We start from the raw sequence: 19652 nt of genomic DNA, 5'->3' as shown, positions 1-19652 counted from the left end.
TAATATAATTAAAATAAATCTAAATAAAACTTACTATCATTACCTAAATAATTCCTATTTAAAACTAAATACTTATCTATAAAATAAACCCTAAACTAGCTACAATATAACTAATAGTTACATTGTAGCTAGCTTAGGGTTTATTTTTATTTCACAGGCAAGTTTGTATTTATTTTAACTAGGTAAAAAAAAAACCCTAGCCTAAACTAAACTACCAATAGCCCTTAAAATGGCCTTTTGCGGGGCATTGCCCCAAATAAATCAGCTCTTTTACCTGAAAAAAAATATATACAAACAACCCCCCAACAGTAAAACCCACCACCCACACAACCAAACCCCCCAAATAAAATCATATCTAAAAAACCTAGGCTGAAAAGGGCATTTGGATGGGCATTGCCCTTAAAAGGGCATTTAACTCTTTTGCAGCCCAAAAGCCCTAATCTAAAAATAAAACCCACCCAAAAAACCCTTAAAAAAACCTAACACTAACCCCCGAAGATCCACTTACAGTTTTGAAGAGCGGACATTCATCCTCAACGAAGCCGGGAGAAGTCTTCATCCAAGCCGGCAGAAGTGGTCCTCCAGACAGGCAGAAGTCTTCATCCAAGCCGGCAGAAGTGGTCCTCCAGATGGGCAGAAGTCTTCATCCAGACGGCTATCTTCATCCATCCGGCGTGGAGCGGCTACATCTTCAAGACATCTGGCGTGGAGCATCCTCTTCAAACAAAGTCTTCTTCCCGAATGAATGTTCCTTTAAGTGACGTCATCCAAGATGGCGTCCCTTGAATTCCGATTGGCTGATAGAATTCTATCAGCAAATCGGAATTAAAGGTAAAAAAATCCTATTGGCTGATGCAATCAGCCAATAGGATTGAGCTTCAATCCTATTGGCTGATCCAATCAGCCAATAGGATTGAGCTCCCATTCTATTGGCTGTTCCAACAAGCCAATAGAATGCAAGCTCAATCCTATTGGCTGACTGGATCAGCCAATAGGACTGAAGCTCAATCCTATTGGCTGATTGGATCAGCCAATAGGATTTTTTCACCTTTAATTCCGATCCAATCGGAATTCAAGGGACGCCATCTTGGATGACGTCACTTAAAGGAACATTCATTTTGGAAGAAGACTTTGTTTGAAGAGGATGCTCCGCGCTGGATGTCTTGAAGATGGAGCCGCTCCGTGCCGGATGGATGAAGATAGAAGATGCCGTCTGGATGAGGACTTCTGCCCGTCTGGAGCACCACTTCTGCCGGCTTGGTTGAAGACTTCTGCCCGTCTGGAGGACCACGTCTGCCAGCTTGGATGAAGACTTCTCCCGGCTTCGTTGAGGATGGATGTCCGCTCTTCAAAACTGTAAGTGAATCTTCGGGGGTTAGTGTTAGTTTTTTTTAAGGGTTTTTTGGGTGGGTTTTATTTTTAGATTAGGGCTTTTGGGCTGCAAAAGAGCTAAATGCCCTTTTAAGGGCAATGCCCATCCAAATGCCCTTTTCAGGTCAATGGGGAGCTTAGTTTTTTAGATATGATTTTATTTGGGGGGTTTGGTTTGTGTGGGTGGTGGGTTTTACTGTTGGGGGGTTGTTTGTATTTTATTTTCAGGTAAAAGAGCTGATTTCTTTGGGGCAATGCCCCGCAAAAGGCCCTTTTAAGGGCTATTGGTAGTTTAGTTTAGGCTAGGGTTTTTATTTTTATTTTGGGGAGGCTTTTTTATTTTGATAGGGCTATTAGATTAGGTGTAATTAGTTTAAATATCTGATAATGTCTTTTTTTATTTTGTGTAATTTAGTGTTTTTTTGTAATTTAGGTAATTGTATTTAATTTAGGTAATTGATTTAATTGTAGTGTAAGGTTAGGTGTCAGTGTAACTAAGGTTAGGTTTTATTTTACAGGTAAATTTGTATTTATTTTAGCTAGGTAGTTATTAAATAGTTAATAACTATTTAGTTACTATTCTACCTAGTTAAAATAAATACAAACTTGCCTGTGAAATAAAAATAAACCCTAAGATAGATACAATGTAACTATTAGTTATATTGTAGCTAGCTTAGGGTTTATTTTATAGGTAAGTATTTAGTTTTAAATAGGAATTATTTAGGTAATGATAGTAGGTTTTATATAGATTTATTTTAATTATATTTGTTAGGGGGTGTTAGGGTTAGACTTAGGTTTAGGGGTTAATAACTTTAGTATAGTGGCAGCAACGTTGGGGGCAGCAGATTAGGGGTTAATAACTGTAATGTAGGCTGCGGCAATGTTAGGGACAGCAGATTAGGGTTAATAATATTTAACTAGTGTTTGCAAGGTGGGGGTGCGGCGGTTTAGGGGTTAATGTGTTTATTATAGTGGCTGCGATGTCCGGAGTGGCAGATTAGGGGTTAATAATTTTATTTTAGTGTTTGCAATGCGGGAGGGCCTCGGTTTAGGGGTTAATAGGTAGTTTATGGGTGTTAGTGTACTTTTTAACACTTTAGTTATGAGTTTTATGCTACAGCTTTGTAACGTAAAACTCCTGACTTTCAGTTTATGGTATTGATCTTGGCGGTATAGGGTGTACCCTAAACCTGCAAGACTCGTAATACCAGCGGTAGTGAAAGACCAACGTTATGAGGCTTAATGTTGCTTTTTCACTCATACCACAAAACTCGTAATCTAGCCAAAATTAACTTACCTGTGAAATAAAACCTAAGCTAGCTATAATATAACTTATATTGTAGTTAGCTTAGGTTTTATTTTTATTTCACAGGTAAGTTATTTATTTTAACTAGGTAGACTAGTTAGTAAAAAAATAGTTATTAACTATATACTAACTACCTAGTTAAAATAAATACAAACTTACCTGTGAAATAAAAATAAAACCTAAGCTGCCTTACACTAAAACTGTCAGGGTGCCAGGAATCAGACTGAGGCGAGAAGTGCAAAAATAATCACATCTTTATTAATAGCAAAAGATAATAAAAAAAAGTCCACAAGTCAAATAACAAGCCAGGAGTCAAAACCCGAGCTGGTAGTCAGACAAGCCGAGTCAGGAGCCAAAGCGAGTAGTCAGACGAGCCGGAATCAGGAACAAGGAGAACAGCAGAGTTAGGAACAAGCCAGGGATCAGGAACCAGGAGGGATGTCAGACAGCCAGGTAATACACAGGAACTCTCACAAACAGGTCTGAGACAACGCAAGGCAAAGCATACTGAACAGAGGCCCTTTAACTAATAAGTGATGACATCACAATTCTGAGACTGCAACCTGTCTCACATGGATGATGTACACCAGTCTGGCCATAAAAGGAAGTGCAGGAAATGAGCAGCATCACACACTATGCACCAGAGTCAGCAAGAGAGGTGAGTAAAATGGCTGCCAGCAGCACATGGCAAACAAAGCAGGGAAAAAACCCTGACAAAAACCTACCATAACAAAATTAAAAAAACTACCATTAAAAAAAATAAAAAACACTAAAATTACAAAAAATAAAAAAACTACCATTACAAAAAATAACAAACGATATGATCCAAAACAATAAAAATTATTCCTATTCTAATACCCCTTTTTTAACACACCAAAATAAAAAAATCCCTAATCTATGATAAACAACCAAGGGCCCTTAAAAGGGTCTTCTGTAGGCCTTTAAAGGGGCCTTTTGTAGGGAATTGTCCTAAAGTTAACAGTTTTTTTGCTAAAAAAGAAGAACACAAAGACCCACTAACATTACAATCCGCCACCCCCCCCAAACCCCAAAAATAAAAATAAAGTTAAACCTAATCTACCCATTGCCCTGAATTTGTATGGGCATTGCCCTTAAAAGGGCATTCAGCTCTTTTACTGCCCTTAAAAAGGCATTCGGCTCTTTTAACCCTTTGAGTGCTAAGCACTTTTCCACCTGGGTGCTAAGCTGTTTTAAGTTTTTTTTTTCTTTTTTTAATATTTTCTTTTTAACTTTTTTTTTTTTCCAGATCCCCAAGACTTACACTGTTGGAAAGGTTAGGCGATTACCTTTCCAACTGTGGGTCTTGGGGGTCTGTAGCTGCTTAGATGCTTGAGATACAGGCTTCTAAGCAGCATGCCCCCTGCTCCTATACTTAACATGAAATTTTAATAAATTTGCGCAGTGACGTCATCACTTCATTGCGCGTGATGTCACCACGCATAATGTGAAGCCCCGGCGATGCCTGTCACTATGCAGGCCAGATCACCGAGGTAGGAGTGGGTGGGAGCCCCCAGATCTCCCTCAAGGTAGGAGAGTGCTAGCAACGGCTCTGAGCCGTCGTTAGCACCAGAGTGGGAAACTCTGCGACGGCTCAGAGCCGTCGTTAGCACTCAAGGGTGCTTAACGAGTGCCCACCCTAAGTTAAACAGCTCTTTTGCTCACAAATAAATACAAAGACCCACTAGCATTACAAACCCCCACTCCCCCAAACCCACAAAATAAAAAAAAACAATCTATTTATTTTGGGGTGTTTTTTTTAAAAATGGGTATTAGAATAGGAATAATTTTTATTATTTTTGATAATGTTGTTTGTTATTTTGTGTAATGTTTTTTTTTTCGTTTTGGGGTGGGTTTTTTTTTAGATTAGGGTGGGCAGTAAAATAGCTGAATGCCCTTTTAAAGGCAATGTCCATACAGATGCCCTTTTCAGGGCAATGGGTAGATTAGGTTTAACTTTATTTTTAGTTTGTGGGTTGGGGGTGGGGGTTTGTAATGTTAGTGGGTCTTTGTGTTTTTCTTTTTAAGCAAAAGAGCTGTTAAATTTAGGGCAATGCCTTTTAAGGGCCCTTGGTAATTTATTATAGATTAGGGATTTTTTATTTTGGGGTGTTTTTTTTTTGTTTTGTTTTTTTAAAAAAAAGGGTTTTAGAATAGGAATACTTTTTATTGTTTTGGATAACTTCATTTGTTATTTTTTGTAATGGTAGTTTTTTTTATTTTTTCTAATTTTAGTGTTTTTTATTTTTTGTAATGATAGGATTTTTATTTTGTAATGGTAGCTTTTAGTGTAAGGCAGCTTAGGTTTTATTTTTATTTCACAGGTAAGTTTGTATTTATTTTAACTAGGTAGAGTTAATAAATAGTTCATAACTATTTTTTACTAACTAGTCTACCTAGTTAAAATAAATAACTTACCTGTGAAATAAAAATAAAACCTAAGCTAGCTACAATATAACTATTATTTAATTATTTCACAGGTAAGTTAATTTGTATTTATATTTAAATAGGTATTATTTAATAATTTAAACTTTAATTTAGGTCTTTTTAAATTATGTCAAAGTTAGGGGGTGTTAGGTTTAGGGTTAGGTTTTGGGTTAGGTTTAGGGGTTAATATAGTTTAATTTAGGTTGTTGCGATGTGGGGGCCGGCAGTTTAGGGGTTAATTAATAGGTTTAGTTAGTGTTGGCGATGTGGGGGGATTGTGGTTTAGGGGTTAATAGGTTTAGTTAGTGTCGGCAATGTCGGGGAACTGTGGTTTAGGGGTTAATAGGTTTAGTTAGTGTTGGCGATGTTTGGTAACGGCGCTTTAGGGGTTAATAGGTTTAGGTAGAGTTGGCGATGTGGGAGGGAGGTGCAGTTTAGGGGTTAATAGTTTTAGTTAGTGTCAGCGATTTTGGGGAACGGTGGTTTAGGGGTTAATACTTTATTTAATTATTTATTTAGTGTTGGCAATGTTTGGAAACGGCGGTTTAGGGGTTAATAGGCTTAGGTAGTGTTGGCGATCTGGGTGGTGCGGTTTAGGGGTCAATAGGTTTAGTTTGTGTTGGCGATGTCAGGGGACTGCGGTTTCGGGGTTAATAACTTTATTTCGTTATTTAGTTAGTGTCGGCGATGTGGGGGGTGGTGGTTTAGGGGTTAATAGGTTTAGGTAGTGTTAGTGATGTGGGGGGATGACGATTAACGGGTTAATAGCCTTATTTGGTGGTGTTATGGGTGGCGGCGGCAGCGGTTTAACATAATTTTGTTTCGGCAACTGCCGGAACATTAGTTAGAAATAACTATTCGGTCTGTAATAAAGATTCGGTCCGACATTAATAATAATTCGGTAACGGTTTCGAATGCATCCGAATTTCAAAATTCGGAACGACACGAGTAAATTCCGAAACTGAATTATTGACACATACCGAATTATTACGAATGTCTCAAACCAAATTTTTTTTTACGGCCCTAATCGAAACGAAGCAAACCGAATTTTTCGATCACGCATAAGTCTAGTATTTTAACACTTTCCATGCACTAATTCAAACACCAAACTTTTGGGTAGTCATTTTTTTTTTGCTATTTTTCACACATATAGTACTTTAGGCATGGATTCTCAGTTCCTGTTATGTGTTACTGCCAAAAAACACCTCAATATGTGTTCAACAACATCTCCTGAGTACAGTGATACCACCTATTCATAGGTTTGCTGGCTTCTTTGGGGGGTGCAATGCCAAACTGACATGTGTTTGTGATTTTTTTTCACATTTAACATATCTTCTTTGCCTTCCTTCTTTTTGGGGACCTTTTTACATACCCCACTTTATTTGCTTGCCATGAACGTGCATATGTTTGAAATGTTGACACCCCAATGTATTGTATATAGAGTGTTTTAATGCCTTTGATGCAACTGTTTTAGCCAAAATATATGGTGGTATTTTTTTTTTATTTTTTTTTAAACACCCATTGCTTTTTGACTATGATTTAGGAGAGCCTGTTGTAAGTTGTTGCAAGAAAACACTCCAGGTTGTTTTCTGCAAGACCCCCTGAGTACACCCATGCCCCCCATGCATAGGTTTGCCAGGGTTTTGAGAAAGTTCAGTTACAATTGTATCCATTGTAATTTGAGTTGAAAGTGAGAGTATTTATTCTGATAGGCCTATCTTTAGTTTGGGGCCTATTGCATACCCCAGTTTTATTTATTGCCATGAAAGTGTATGTATTTGAAACGTTAACACCCCAAGGTATTGTATATAGAGTGCTTTGATGCCTTTGATACAACAGTTTTAGCCAAAAAATTGAAGAAAATGTATGGTGGTAATTTTTCAATTTTCATTTTTACACACACATTGCTTTTTGACTATGATTTAGGAGAGCCTGTTGTAAGTTATTGCAAGAAAACACTACAGGTTGTTTTCTGCAAGACCACCTAAATACACCCATGCCCCCCCATGCATAGGTTTGACAGGGGTTTTGGTAAAATACAGCACCAATTTTAGAACTTATAAAAAATAGAACAGTGAAATTTAAAAATCTGGCACAGTAAAAGTAAAAAAAACAAAAAAACAAACTCAGTAACAGTAAACGTAACCAACCCCCCCCCCCCCAAAAAAAAACACAACGGCAAAAGTATATATATTTTTTTATAATTTATCAGTGTGTGATACCGCTTGAAGCAGTCCACAATGCAGAGTCCAGGCTGTCCAGGGCAATCAGGACAGTAAAAGGTGGTGTCCTTTCTCTGTCCCCTCTTGGTACAGACTCTGCATTTTTTCTGAGGATTCTGCTTTGCCGCAGTAGGGGGGATTTTGAAAATAAAATGGGTAGCCCCAACTCTGCTCTCTCCCATCACCGCCCGGGGAGCAGCAGGTGCATCTTGGTACAAAATCCCAGAAAAGTCAGTTTTATTTCGGAGTTTGCTTTTTTGAACAATAAAAAAGCGTTGTGGGTTGCAATCTGCATTAAGTAAATTGCAACCTTTTTGTACCAGGCCGTTGTTTTCTGCATAATTAGGTAGGGCTGCAGCAGCTGATCTGCTAGATCAATCCCACCCAAATGCCGGTTATAGGCCTTGGTGCACACTGGCTTCATTGTGCTCTCAGCTCTGCCACGTACAGAGACCTCCACAGTCCTCTCATTGTGGATGGTGGTAAGAATGTATACATCCTTCTTGTCTCTGTACTTAACTGCCAACAGCTCCTCTTGGCGCAGAGCTGAGGTCTCCCCCCTTCATAGCCAGGTGCGTTCCAGTTGTCCTGGGGAACCTGTGCGGTTCTTTCAAATTGTACCACAAGCTACTGTATCAAAACAATACATTAGCTTGAACAAAAGGACACTTGTATAGAAATTATCTGAATACAAGTGGTACCCTTTGTTCATCAAGGGTAATATTAGGTCCCAGACAATATTGCCAGTGGTTCCCATATGTTCTGGGCAGTCTGGAGGGTCAAGGTGGATATCCTTTCCCTCATACACCGCGGAAGGCCTGAGTATACCCAGTCTCACTCTCACAGAGCTTATACACATTTACTCCATACCTGGAGCGCTTGGAATTAATATACTGCCTGAATCCCAGTGTTCCCTTATACTTCCTCAGGGATTCATCCACGCATATATTCCTTCCAGGTGTATAAGCCTCTGCAAACCTGGCAGTAAAGTGGGTAATCAGGGGGTGGATTTTATATACAAAAAAGAGTGTATAATGAGTGCAGGGTGAGGCCACCAAACTCCTGAAACACCTAGGAGTCCCTATCTTAGGTTCAAATAGTAAATACAAAAGTAAATTGACAGGAGCGCTACAGCTAAAGGTGGATGAGGCAATGACTAATAAATATATGTGAAAGATAAATCAATACAAAATGTCTAGAGAAGTGTCTAAAACAGTGCAAGCAATGAAATACTAGTGATAATTAATTGTGATAGTAACACGATATTTATCGTGGCAATGATGAAAACTATAAAAATCAGTCATGAATTTAAGTAAAATCAGTAAAAATTATCTAAATAATGATAGTGAGTGATAAATATAATGAATCAATACCAATCATATGTGTAAATTAATATGGCTTATGCCAAGGTTTAATAAAAACAGCATGTAAAGACAAATAATAAAAATAAAAACAATCTCAGTATAAGTGAAATAGCTAAAAAACGGACGTCTCCGTTTGGTAGAAAAAAGGTTGCCACCACATAAGGGATAAAAAACAGTCACAAAGTGTCTTTTCTTACAGACAATTGTATTAGCAAATCCGGATAGATAAATAGTTTGTAAGCAGAAGCTGCAAGCTTACCCCCAAGTAGTGTGTAGCTCAGTTGCTTCTGTGAATAAAGTTACCGCAGTGGCGGGGTGACGTCACCTTTATAGGCGTTGTCCGGGTTAAGCAATTCAATTGGTCCTTACCCGATCAGCTTGTAACTGTAGCTGCCGTACTCCACAGAACAGAGTATCCCCTCTTTAGTGCCTGGAAGCACGCAGGGTACTCTTTAGGGATGTTATGTGGAAAGTGCAGGTTATGACATAAATGAACGATGTTTCCAATGAAGAGGTTAGTAACCTCGCATTAAACCAAGTTTGTAGTATTCAGTGCACAGATGAACACCAATATAAAGTAGGTTCGTCCTGGCTCGTTAGATCGTACTGGTTTTAAAAGAAGATTGCTCCACACTATTTTAACCAGGGACCACAAACGTCACAGTTCTGAACAGTAGATTAGATACTGTAGCTTCGACTACAGAATGGATAGGCAATGTCTGTAAGTTGCAACTAACATCAACGCGTTTCTCCCTATACAGGGCTTTTTCAAGATGAGAATGTTGCAACAAGTGCACCTTTTTAAAGGTGTTTCCCATTTCCTCATTGGTCAAATTAGATAAGTCCCAGTTAAGGTGGTATGGAGTATTCATGGTGGTATTGGCAAACCTGTATTATCTAAGGCAACCAAACATTTTTGTATATTACACATATAGAATACCTAATCAATAACTTAAGGTGATAGGAGTGCAAATGTGTAAAGTGCAATGGCGATATTTCGTAAAAATATTACAGATATTACAAATAATTAAAAATAGAGAATTCCATCTATAATAAAAAATATATATATACTATATAGTAAATATAATTAGAGAACAAATCAATAAAATACTATTTCATGAGTGAAATGACAAAGGAGGAGGGTCTATAAAAAGACACAAGATATAAGTCTAAAAATGTGCTTTAAAAAAGAGGGGGATTTTAAAAGTGCATAATAGAAATAAAAATACTCTGACAAAGATTGGTCCAAACAGAATTAGTCCAATAGGAATGGGGAGATATCCAACTCTGAGTTCAGACCAGCAGGGAATAACGTTTCATATTTATAAATAAATTCAGCCTCTTTAAGTTTTAATTTTTTTTCTGTTTCCACCCCTCCAATTCTGCCTAACCTGTAATATCCCCCAATATTTTAAATCTTTGGTTATACCATTATGTACTTGTTTAAAATGTTTGTAGAGATTAGTATCATCGGTCCCCTTTTCAATACACAGGAGATGCTCCCTTATTCTGTCCCTGATCATCCTTTTCGTTTCTCCAAAATACACTAAATCACACGTACATTTAAGAGCATAAATAACCCCCTTAGCGGTGCATCTAATACAGTCTTTAATAATGATTTCTTCTCCTGACTTATGAACAATTAATGTGCTTCTTTTATCACTATGGCCTAGATTTGGAGTTTGGCGGTAGCCGTGAAAACCAGCGTTAGAGGCTCCTAACGCTGGTTTTAGGCTAACTCCGGTATTTGGAGTCACTCAAAATAGGGTCTAACGCTCACTTTTCAGCCGCGACTTTTCCATACCGCAGATCCCCTTACGTAAATTGCGTATCCTATCTTTTCAATGGGATCTTTCTAACTCCGGTATTTAGAGTCGTGTCTGAAGTGAGCGTTAGACATCTAACGACAAAACTCCAGCCGCAGGAAAAAAGTCAGTAGTTAAGAGCTTTCTGGGCTAACGCCGGTTTATAAAGCTCTTAACTACTGTGCTCTAAAGTACACTAACACCCATAAACTACCTATATACCCCTAAACCGAGGTCCCCCCACATCGCCGCCACTCGATTAATTTTTTTTAACCCCTAATCTGCCGACCGCCACCTACGTTATACTTATGTACCCCTAATCTGCTGCCCCTAACACCGCCGACCCCTGTATTATATTTATTAACCCCTAAACTGCCCCCCACAACGTCGCCTCCACCTACCTACACTTATTAACCCCTAATCTGCCGACCGCAAAGCGCCGCCACCTACGTTATCCTTATGTACCCCTAATCTGCTGCTCCTAACACCGCCGACCCCTATATTATATTTATTAACCCCTAATCTTCCCCCCACAACGTCGCAGCCAGCTACCTACAATAATTAACCCCTAATCTGCCGACCGCAAAGCGCCACCACCTACGTTATCCTTATGTACCCCTAATCTGCTGCCACTAACACCGCCGACCCCTATATTATATTTATTAACCCCTAATCTGCCCCCCTCAATGTCGCCTCCACCTGCCTACACTTATTAACCCCTAATCTGCCGACCGGAGCTCACCGCTATTCTAATAAATGTATTAACCCCTAAAGCTAAGTCTAACCCTAACACTAACACCCCCCTAAATTAAATATAATTTTAATCTAACGAAATTAATTAACTCTTATTAAATAAATTATTCCTATTTAAAGATAAATACTTACCTGTAAAATAAATCCTAATATAGCTACAATATAAATTATAATTATATTATAGCTATTTTAGGATTAATATTTATTTGACAGGCAACTTTGTAATTATTTTAACCAGGTACAATAGCTATTAAATAGTTAAGAACTATTTAATAGCTACCTAGTTAAAATAATTACAAAATTACCTGTAAAATAAATCCTAACCTAAGTTACAATTAAACCTAACACTATACTATCATTAAATTAATTAAATAAAATACCTACAATTACCTACAATTAAACCTAACACTACACTATCAATAAATAAATTAAATACAATTCCTACAAATAACTACAATGAAATAAACTAACTAAAGTACAAAAAATAAAAAAGAACTAAGTTACAAAAAATAAAAAAATATTTACAAACATAAGAAAAATATTACAACAATTTTAAACTAATTACACCTACTCTAAGCCCCCTAATAAAATAACAAAGACCCCAAAAATAAAAAATGCCCTACCCTATTCTAAATTACTAAAGTTCAAAGCTCTTTTACCTTACCAGCCCTGAACAGGGCCCTTTGCGGGGCATGCCCCAAGAAGTTCAGCTCTTTTGCCTGTAAAAAAGAAAACATACAATACCCCCCCCCAACATTACAACCCACCACCCACATACCCCTAATCTAACCCAAACCCCCCTTAAATAAACCTAACACTAAGCCCCTGAAGATCTTCCTACCTTATCTTCACCATACCAGGTTCACCGATCCGTCCTGAAGAGCTCCTCCGATGTCCTGATCCAAGCCCAAGCGGGGGACTGAAGAGGTCCATGATCCGGCTGAAGTCTTCATCCAAGCGGGAGCTGAAGAGGTCCATGATCTGGATGAAGCCTTCATCCAAGCGGGAGCTGAAGAGGTCCATGATCCGGATGAAGTCTTCTATCAACGGCATCTTCAATCTTCTTTCTTCGGGAGCCATCATCTTCCATCCGACGCGGAACATCCTCTTCTCCCGACGCCTACTAGCCAAATGACGGTTCCTTTAAGGGACGTCATCCAAGATGGCGTCCCTCGAATTCCGATTGGCTTATAGGATTCTATCAGCCAATCGGAATTAAGGTAGGAATATTCTGATTGGCTGATGGAATCAGCCAATCAGAATCAAGTTCAATCCGATTGTAGAATCATTTCATATCTGTTCCTCGACACATCCACATTGATGCCAGGATTTGCAGTGAAGGGTGGGATATCTGACCTCTGGTGATGAGGCGTTACCCACTCTTCAGCAGCAATGCCAGCTGGAGCAACACGTCTCCTTCTGGCAGGGGGGTTAGCAGCCACAGATACATCACTATCAGTTGAGACTTTTTCTAATGATGTATCTGAGCATATGGCACGGTCAAAATTGGGGTCTGAGTCAGACATAGAGGCGTCTGACTGACGCAAGGATGGCATACGCCTCCTCAACACTATATGTTCTCTGTTACATGATTTATTTTAAGAAAGTTGCTGCTGTATCTGAATCAAGAAAAAAAATTGGGGTTAGTATCCCTTTAAGTAAACATGTATATGATATGCCAGCCATATATATTGTAATATAGATTTAGCCCTATATATTGGCATGGGTCAAATTTTATTTCACTGAAAACAAGAGACTTGTGGCAAAATGCATCTGGATTGGTTATTTATGGAAAATTATGTAGCCAGAACTTCTGTTTCCTGGAATTGGACTGCAGATTTACTGAACACATATTGATTAACCTTTCATTGTGATGCTATAGCTGACTTTTCTATATATAATTTTACTTAGAATAGAAAATCAATTATACAAATGTTCAGAGTGGTTTTTAGAAGACTATAATTATGTCATCTGAAAATCAAACCTGCACCTCAAGGTAGATTTTCACAATGTAGGACAGACTCCTGGGACAATTTTATTATAGGACAGGAACATTGGGACAAATGGCAAGTATGTGACCACCATCAAGGGAAATAAGATAAACTTACAAGGGTTCTTCAGGTAGTTTAGTGGCATAATGACTTTGTTTGCACAGTATAGAGTTTTGTAAGCTTTAAATGTTTTCAAAAGATTATTTTTGTAGGTACGTATTTTACAATTAAAGGGACATAAAGCTCCATACATTTTATGTTTTTATACAAAAGAACATATAGTTTTAAATCACTTTCCACTGTACTTTTGTTAGGAATTTTGCTTCATTCTCTTGATCTCCTTTATCTAAGGAGCAGCACTGGATTACTGAGAGATAGCTGAACACATCTGGAGAGCCAATGTCAAGAGGCATATATGTGCAGCCACCATTCAGCAACTAGCTCCCAGTAGTGCATTGCTCCTCCTGAGTCTACCTATGTATGCGTTTCAACAAAGGATAACAAAAGAACAAAGCAAATAAGTAAATTGTAAAGTTATTTAACATTGCATGCTCTATCTGATCATTTAAGATTAATTTTGACTTTACTGTCCCTATAAGTGCTTGATTTTTTATAGATATACTATGTATATATAAAAATACTTACAATAGATCATCATATATCACAGTAATACTGATGCGATAGGGATTGTCTGCAGCACTGTTTCAAACATGTGATGAGTATAATTTATCTTTTGTTTCAGTAACAAGTTAAAATCTATCTCCTGGAGGGGTAATGAGGTTTCTGATTGATGTATTTGATTCAGTTTTAGACATGCCGTGCTCCGTCTAAAGGAGAGCAGTTCTCAGCCTCTGATGATGAAACTGCAGTCTCTCTTTGCCTTTCTAGAGCACAGCCAGGTGAGTAATCCATATTCTTTTGTGTCACAGTGAAACATACATCTGCAGCTAGTGTATTGACCATTCCTATAATTACACATGCTGTCATATCTATCCCAAAGACAGGTTATTTTACAATAAAAATGTTCCTGGCTCTATTCCACCATCAGGCTTTGATTCAATTTAAAGGGACGTAAAAATACTTGTTTGCTTTTGTGTCAAAACTGTGTTTTCCCATGCTCCCCAGTAAGGACTAGATTACAAGTGGCGCCCTAACTGTTGCATGCGAGCGATATTGTGTTTTTGCGTTCATCGGAAATAGCGCACGTATTACAAGTTGAAAGTAAACATGATCGTAAGAGGGCAATTACATTTTATGCTCGTCTGGTTAGCGTGACTGAAACCCTCGCGTAAAGGGTAGTCTTTAAAAAAACCTGCTATAAACACAACGTAAATACATTAAAAAAATTACAGTTACACTCTACACTATCTGATAAAAATTATTTATATAAATATTTTAAAAAAAGTTAAGGGTTCAAAGGTATATTGTATATGTTTGACTGCAAAGGGCTATATTGTATATACACTTATATATACATGTCTAAAGATGCATATGTATGTGTATATATATATATATATATATATATATATATATATATATATATATACAGATGGCCCTCGTTTTACAACGGTTCAATTTACACCATTTCAGAATAACAACCTTTTTTTCCAGTCATGTGACTGCTATTGAAAAGCATTGAGAAGCAGTGCATTTATTAAAATAGCCAGTAGGTGGAACTGTCCGCTTGTGTTGCAACAAAGCCAAGCAAGCTGAAATTAATCAGTTTAACCAGACCTGAGCTATTGAGCAGATTTCAAAGGAACAAGATCTTCCTGTCTATAAATCAGTCCAGATTGAAATGCATAGAAAGAATTGTTTGCAGAAAAATGCAAGTGAAGTCTGTGTTGTGTGATTATTTTGTTAGGTTTATAATGCTGTTTACCAAATGTTTTTGTTCATTTAACTTAGTTTAATTATATATTCTGTGTTGTGTGATTATTTTATTAGGTTTATAATGCTGTTTAGCATTTAAAGTCTTCATTTCAAAGCTTTAAAAATAATGTATTAGGTGTTACTTATGACAATTTTGAGAGGGGCCTGGAACCTATCTCCCTCACTTCCCATTGACTTATATTATAAACTGGGTTTTAATTTACAACGGTTTCGATTTACAACCATTCCTTCTGGAACCTAACCCCGGCGTAAACTGAGGGCTACCTGTATATATATATATATATATATATATATATATGTGTGTGTTTGTGCATGTGTATTTATGTGTTTTACTGTATATATAGTGTACATATTTATATATATATAGCTATATAGGTTAGAACAAAGAAAGGGGTAAAAGCGCATCTGGCCAAGTTTTATATGATCTCCTGTAAATGTCAGGGGACGCTACTCCACAGATAATAATAATAAAATAGTGGAAAAAATATATATAGTTTGTAGAGGGGATAGGTTCAGTATAATACCTTATATTAGATGGTATACATATGCATTTTGTAAAAACAGTAAAATTGATGATAACAATTACATAAATACATAAAACAATAACTGCAACAAATTAAATTAAATGCATTAAAATTAAATTAAATAAAATACTGGGTAAAGGAAATGTCTCTGTTGCTGTCTGTAAAGGACACAGAAAAAACAAAAATATTTGTTTTATATATATATATATATATATATATATATATATATATATATATATATATATATATATATGTGTGTGTAGATAATAATAAGGCAATTAAAAGTGTCTTATTCTGAGTAAAGATAATAAATTTTGATGTCAAGTTTCAAGAGGAGTGATCAAACAGTCTCTATCCTTAGGCGTGTAGATGAGGTTCTAAAAAGTCTTCTTCTCCGTATCTGGTTAAGAGATGGGTACTCACCAGATTTCACCTCAATCTTATGAGGTAAGTGCACCGCCCGTAAGGAGACTCCTTTGATTATCTCGGGAGTGCTACAGGGAGCTCTCGGTCTTGTCTTGAGAAATGACTTCCTTCTTTTCCCAGGAGAGTATAGGACACCATTCAGTGCTTCCACAGGAGTACAAACATAGAACGAGAGGGAGCACTAATAGTGTAGTACTGTATATTTATTGACATATAAAATAAACATATATACGATTCCTTTGGTAATATGCTTACAAGGAAGAACCTCAACAAATGAGGTATGTATAGCGTAAAAAACAGTGATGATCCACAAAGTTAATAACACTTGTATAGGATAACCAGCGTGTCGTGAAAGAAACTATCAGGACCGGGTAGCCCTTATAAAGCCGCCTTACGCGTTTCGAAGTATTATCTCAGAGTGAGTACTTCTTCGTCAGAGGCATAATAGGTATAGATATTTTTTTTAAATTAACTTTTTCAGATATATATATAGAAATATTTAATAATAAAAATATTTTTTTTTCTATGTGAATAACAGGAGTGTAAAATATGCGTATCGTGCTTTGCATTTTGCGATTCAAGTCTAACGCGATGCTGGGTTAGCGCACATGAAGAATTGCTAACCTCAATGCACGTTTTTTTTTAAATATTACATATAAAATATAAAAAAAATATAGATACTGTAAAAAATTCTAACTAATCCAAGGAATATATAAATATGTATAAATATAAATCACAAAACACAAAGCACGATACAATTTTTTAAATTTTTTTTTATTATTAAATATATATTTTTATATATAGCTGTTAATGTAAAATGTATGTATATATATATATATATATATATATATATATATATATATATAGGAATAGATATTCAGGTATAGATATATACATATATATATATATAGAAATATGCATTTACAATAAAAATTACAGTGTTCTGTAAGTGAAGAACATTGGAATGTGAAATATGAATAACTTCTGTCAGTTGAGCACACGAGCGATAGGTCATGCAAGTTTAATTTTTTCCCTTTCTTATCCTTATTCCTTTAAACAATATTCAGGAGCCAAAAAGGGCTTCTAGGATTTGTAAAACCCTGACATAAAGATTCATTGTGGGACAAATACACATTTTTGTTTTCTAATGAATATGAACAGCTAAGAATTTTTATTAGGATCCATCAGAGAAGGTGGGGGTCCCAGCCAGTTACTAATACTCACTATAGCCACATCAACAAAAATCACTAGTGATGGTCTACAATTTACAAGAGCAGACAAAAAAAAACAAAAAACTTAAAGGGATAGTCAATTCAAAATTAAACTTTCATGATTCAGGCATGCAATTTTAAATAACTTTCCAATTTACATTTATCATCAAATTTGCTTTATCTTGGTATCATTTGTTGAATGCATTTTTACAGTTTTTCACAGTTCCCTTGGAGTTATATATGAGTCAGCACTGATTGGCTAAAATACAAGTCTGTCAAAATCACTGAAATAATGGGGCAGTTTGCAGAGGCTTAGATACAAGGTAATCACAGAGGTAAAAAATATATAAATATAACTGTGTTGGTTATGCAAAACTGGGGAATGGGTAAAAAGGGATTATCTCTCTTTTTAAACAAACATTTACAAGTAGACTGTCCCTTTACGTTCAGGTTTTCGTAACTTGGCCTATTATTTTGTTCCATGACTCTTAAGTGCAACTTAATTTTCTATTATAATAAGCATCAATGACTTTGTTGTGAGAGTTATGGTCTTAGACTGGACTAGATTTTCAACTTGGAGAAGCATTGTTCTCATGTACATTGGGTAGTGCACAGTGTAATTAAAGGGGCAGTAAAGTCAAAATTAAACGTTGACGATTCAGAAAGAGCATAGAATTTTAAACAACTTTACAGTTTACTTCTGTTATCTAATTTGCTTAATTCTCTTGGTGTTCTGTTTTGAAAAGCATACCTAGATAGTCATTGGCTCAACTAACGTGTTCAGCTAGCTCACAGTAGTGCATTGCTGTTCCTCCTACAAAAGATACCAAGAGAAAGAACAAGATTTGATAATAGAAGTAAATTAGAACGTTGTTTACAATGATATGCTCTAGCTGAATCATGCAAGACAAATTGTGGGTTTCATGTCCCTTTCAAGAACAGATTCTCATAGGCAGCTGAACGCAGTCTATTGAGTAATAGGAGAACACAGGAGACACAGTTCTTGCAGAAGAGATATTGCACATATTGATGGCTCAGAGCTACACATAGATGTTTGCAGGAATGTTTACACCTTTACTAGAAAAACTGATGGAGTAGTGAATTCTAATGTTCTTATTGTTGTGTTGTGATATCTCCAGCCATTAGAGTATGGCAATATAATTCCTCCTGACTATAATACAAGCAGATAGAACAGTGCAGACCAAATGCCAGGGGCGCGATCCGATATACGGCGTAGTTTGCGGCGCAAGCGAGGGAACCCGCGTCGCCCGCAGTTTCAGCTCGCAACTCGAGCTATCCAATATACAGCGCCGTCAGATGCTAAACTGGCGTAAGTCTGACAAAGTAGCGATGTCCAGAAATCTGCGTAAGTACAGATTTCTGGCGTCTTTAGAAACTTACGGCACTTTAGAAACTGCCGGCGCCTACAAAACCTGACTAAAGTCTAAATCTCCCGTAACTGTCTAACACGCCTCCCAAACATAGCACGACACGTCTAACCCTCTATCCGCTATCCCCCCTCACTATCCTAACAATAAAAAAAATGTATTAACCCCTAAACCGCTGCTCCCGGTCCCCGCCACCTAATAAAGTTATTAACCCCTAAACCGCCGCTCCCGGACCCCGCCGCCAGCTATAATAAATCTATAACCCCCTAAAGTGAGCCCTAACACCGCCGCCATCTATGTTACCTACCCCCTAATGTGAGCTCCTACCCCGCCGCCAGCTATATTAAACAATATTAACCAGTATCTAATCCCCCTACCCCCCCGCCAGCTATAGTATCTATATTAACCCCTAATCTAATCCCCCTAAAATAATTATCTCTATTACCAGCCCTTAAAAGGGCCTTTTGCGGGGCTTTGCCCCAAAGTAAACAGATCTTGTGCCCTATAACCTGCCCTCCCTACACCGCCGCCACCTATATTAATAGTATTAACCACTAATGTAAGCCCCTTACACCGCCGCCATCTATATTAAAATTATTAACCCCTAATTTAATCTACCTACCCCGCCGCCAGCTATATTATCTATATTAACCCTAAGTATATTATAGTTAATATAGTTATTACATTATATATATTAACTATATTAACCCTAATTATATTAGGGTTAATATAGTTACTATAGTATTTATATTAACTATATTAACTCTATCTAACCCTAACACCCCTAACTAAATTCTTATTAAATAAATCTAATTCATATTATAAACTAAAATATTCCTATTTAAATCTAAATACTTACCTATAAAATAAACCCTAAGATAGCTACAATATAATTAATAATTACATTGTAGCTATGTTAGGGTTTATATTTATTTTACAGGTAAATTGTTAAT

At 36.9% G+C, this 19652-nt stretch overlaps 1 protein-coding gene across 1 annotated transcript in view; it reads left to right on the top strand.

The window, feature by feature from the left end:
* Positions 1-19652, top strand: part of USP35 (ubiquitin specific peptidase 35) — a 124609-nt gene that overhangs the window by 83285 nt on the left and 21672 nt on the right. Inside the window, exon 7 of the mRNA XM_053705077.1 lies at positions 14063-14156. Within this exon, the coding sequence (XP_053561052.1) occupies positions 14063-14156 (94 nt within the window). The remainder of the gene's footprint in view (positions 1-14062; positions 14157-19652) is intronic.

This window comes from Bombina bombina, chromosome 3 (genome assembly GCF_027579735.1).
Source record: "Bombina bombina isolate aBomBom1 chromosome 3, aBomBom1.pri, whole genome shotgun sequence".
In the NCBI taxonomy this organism is placed as follows: domain Eukaryota; kingdom Metazoa; phylum Chordata; class Amphibia; order Anura; family Bombinatoridae; genus Bombina; species Bombina bombina.
Note: the sequence above shows the minus strand (reverse complement) of the source record. Positions and strands in the feature narration are given on the sequence as shown.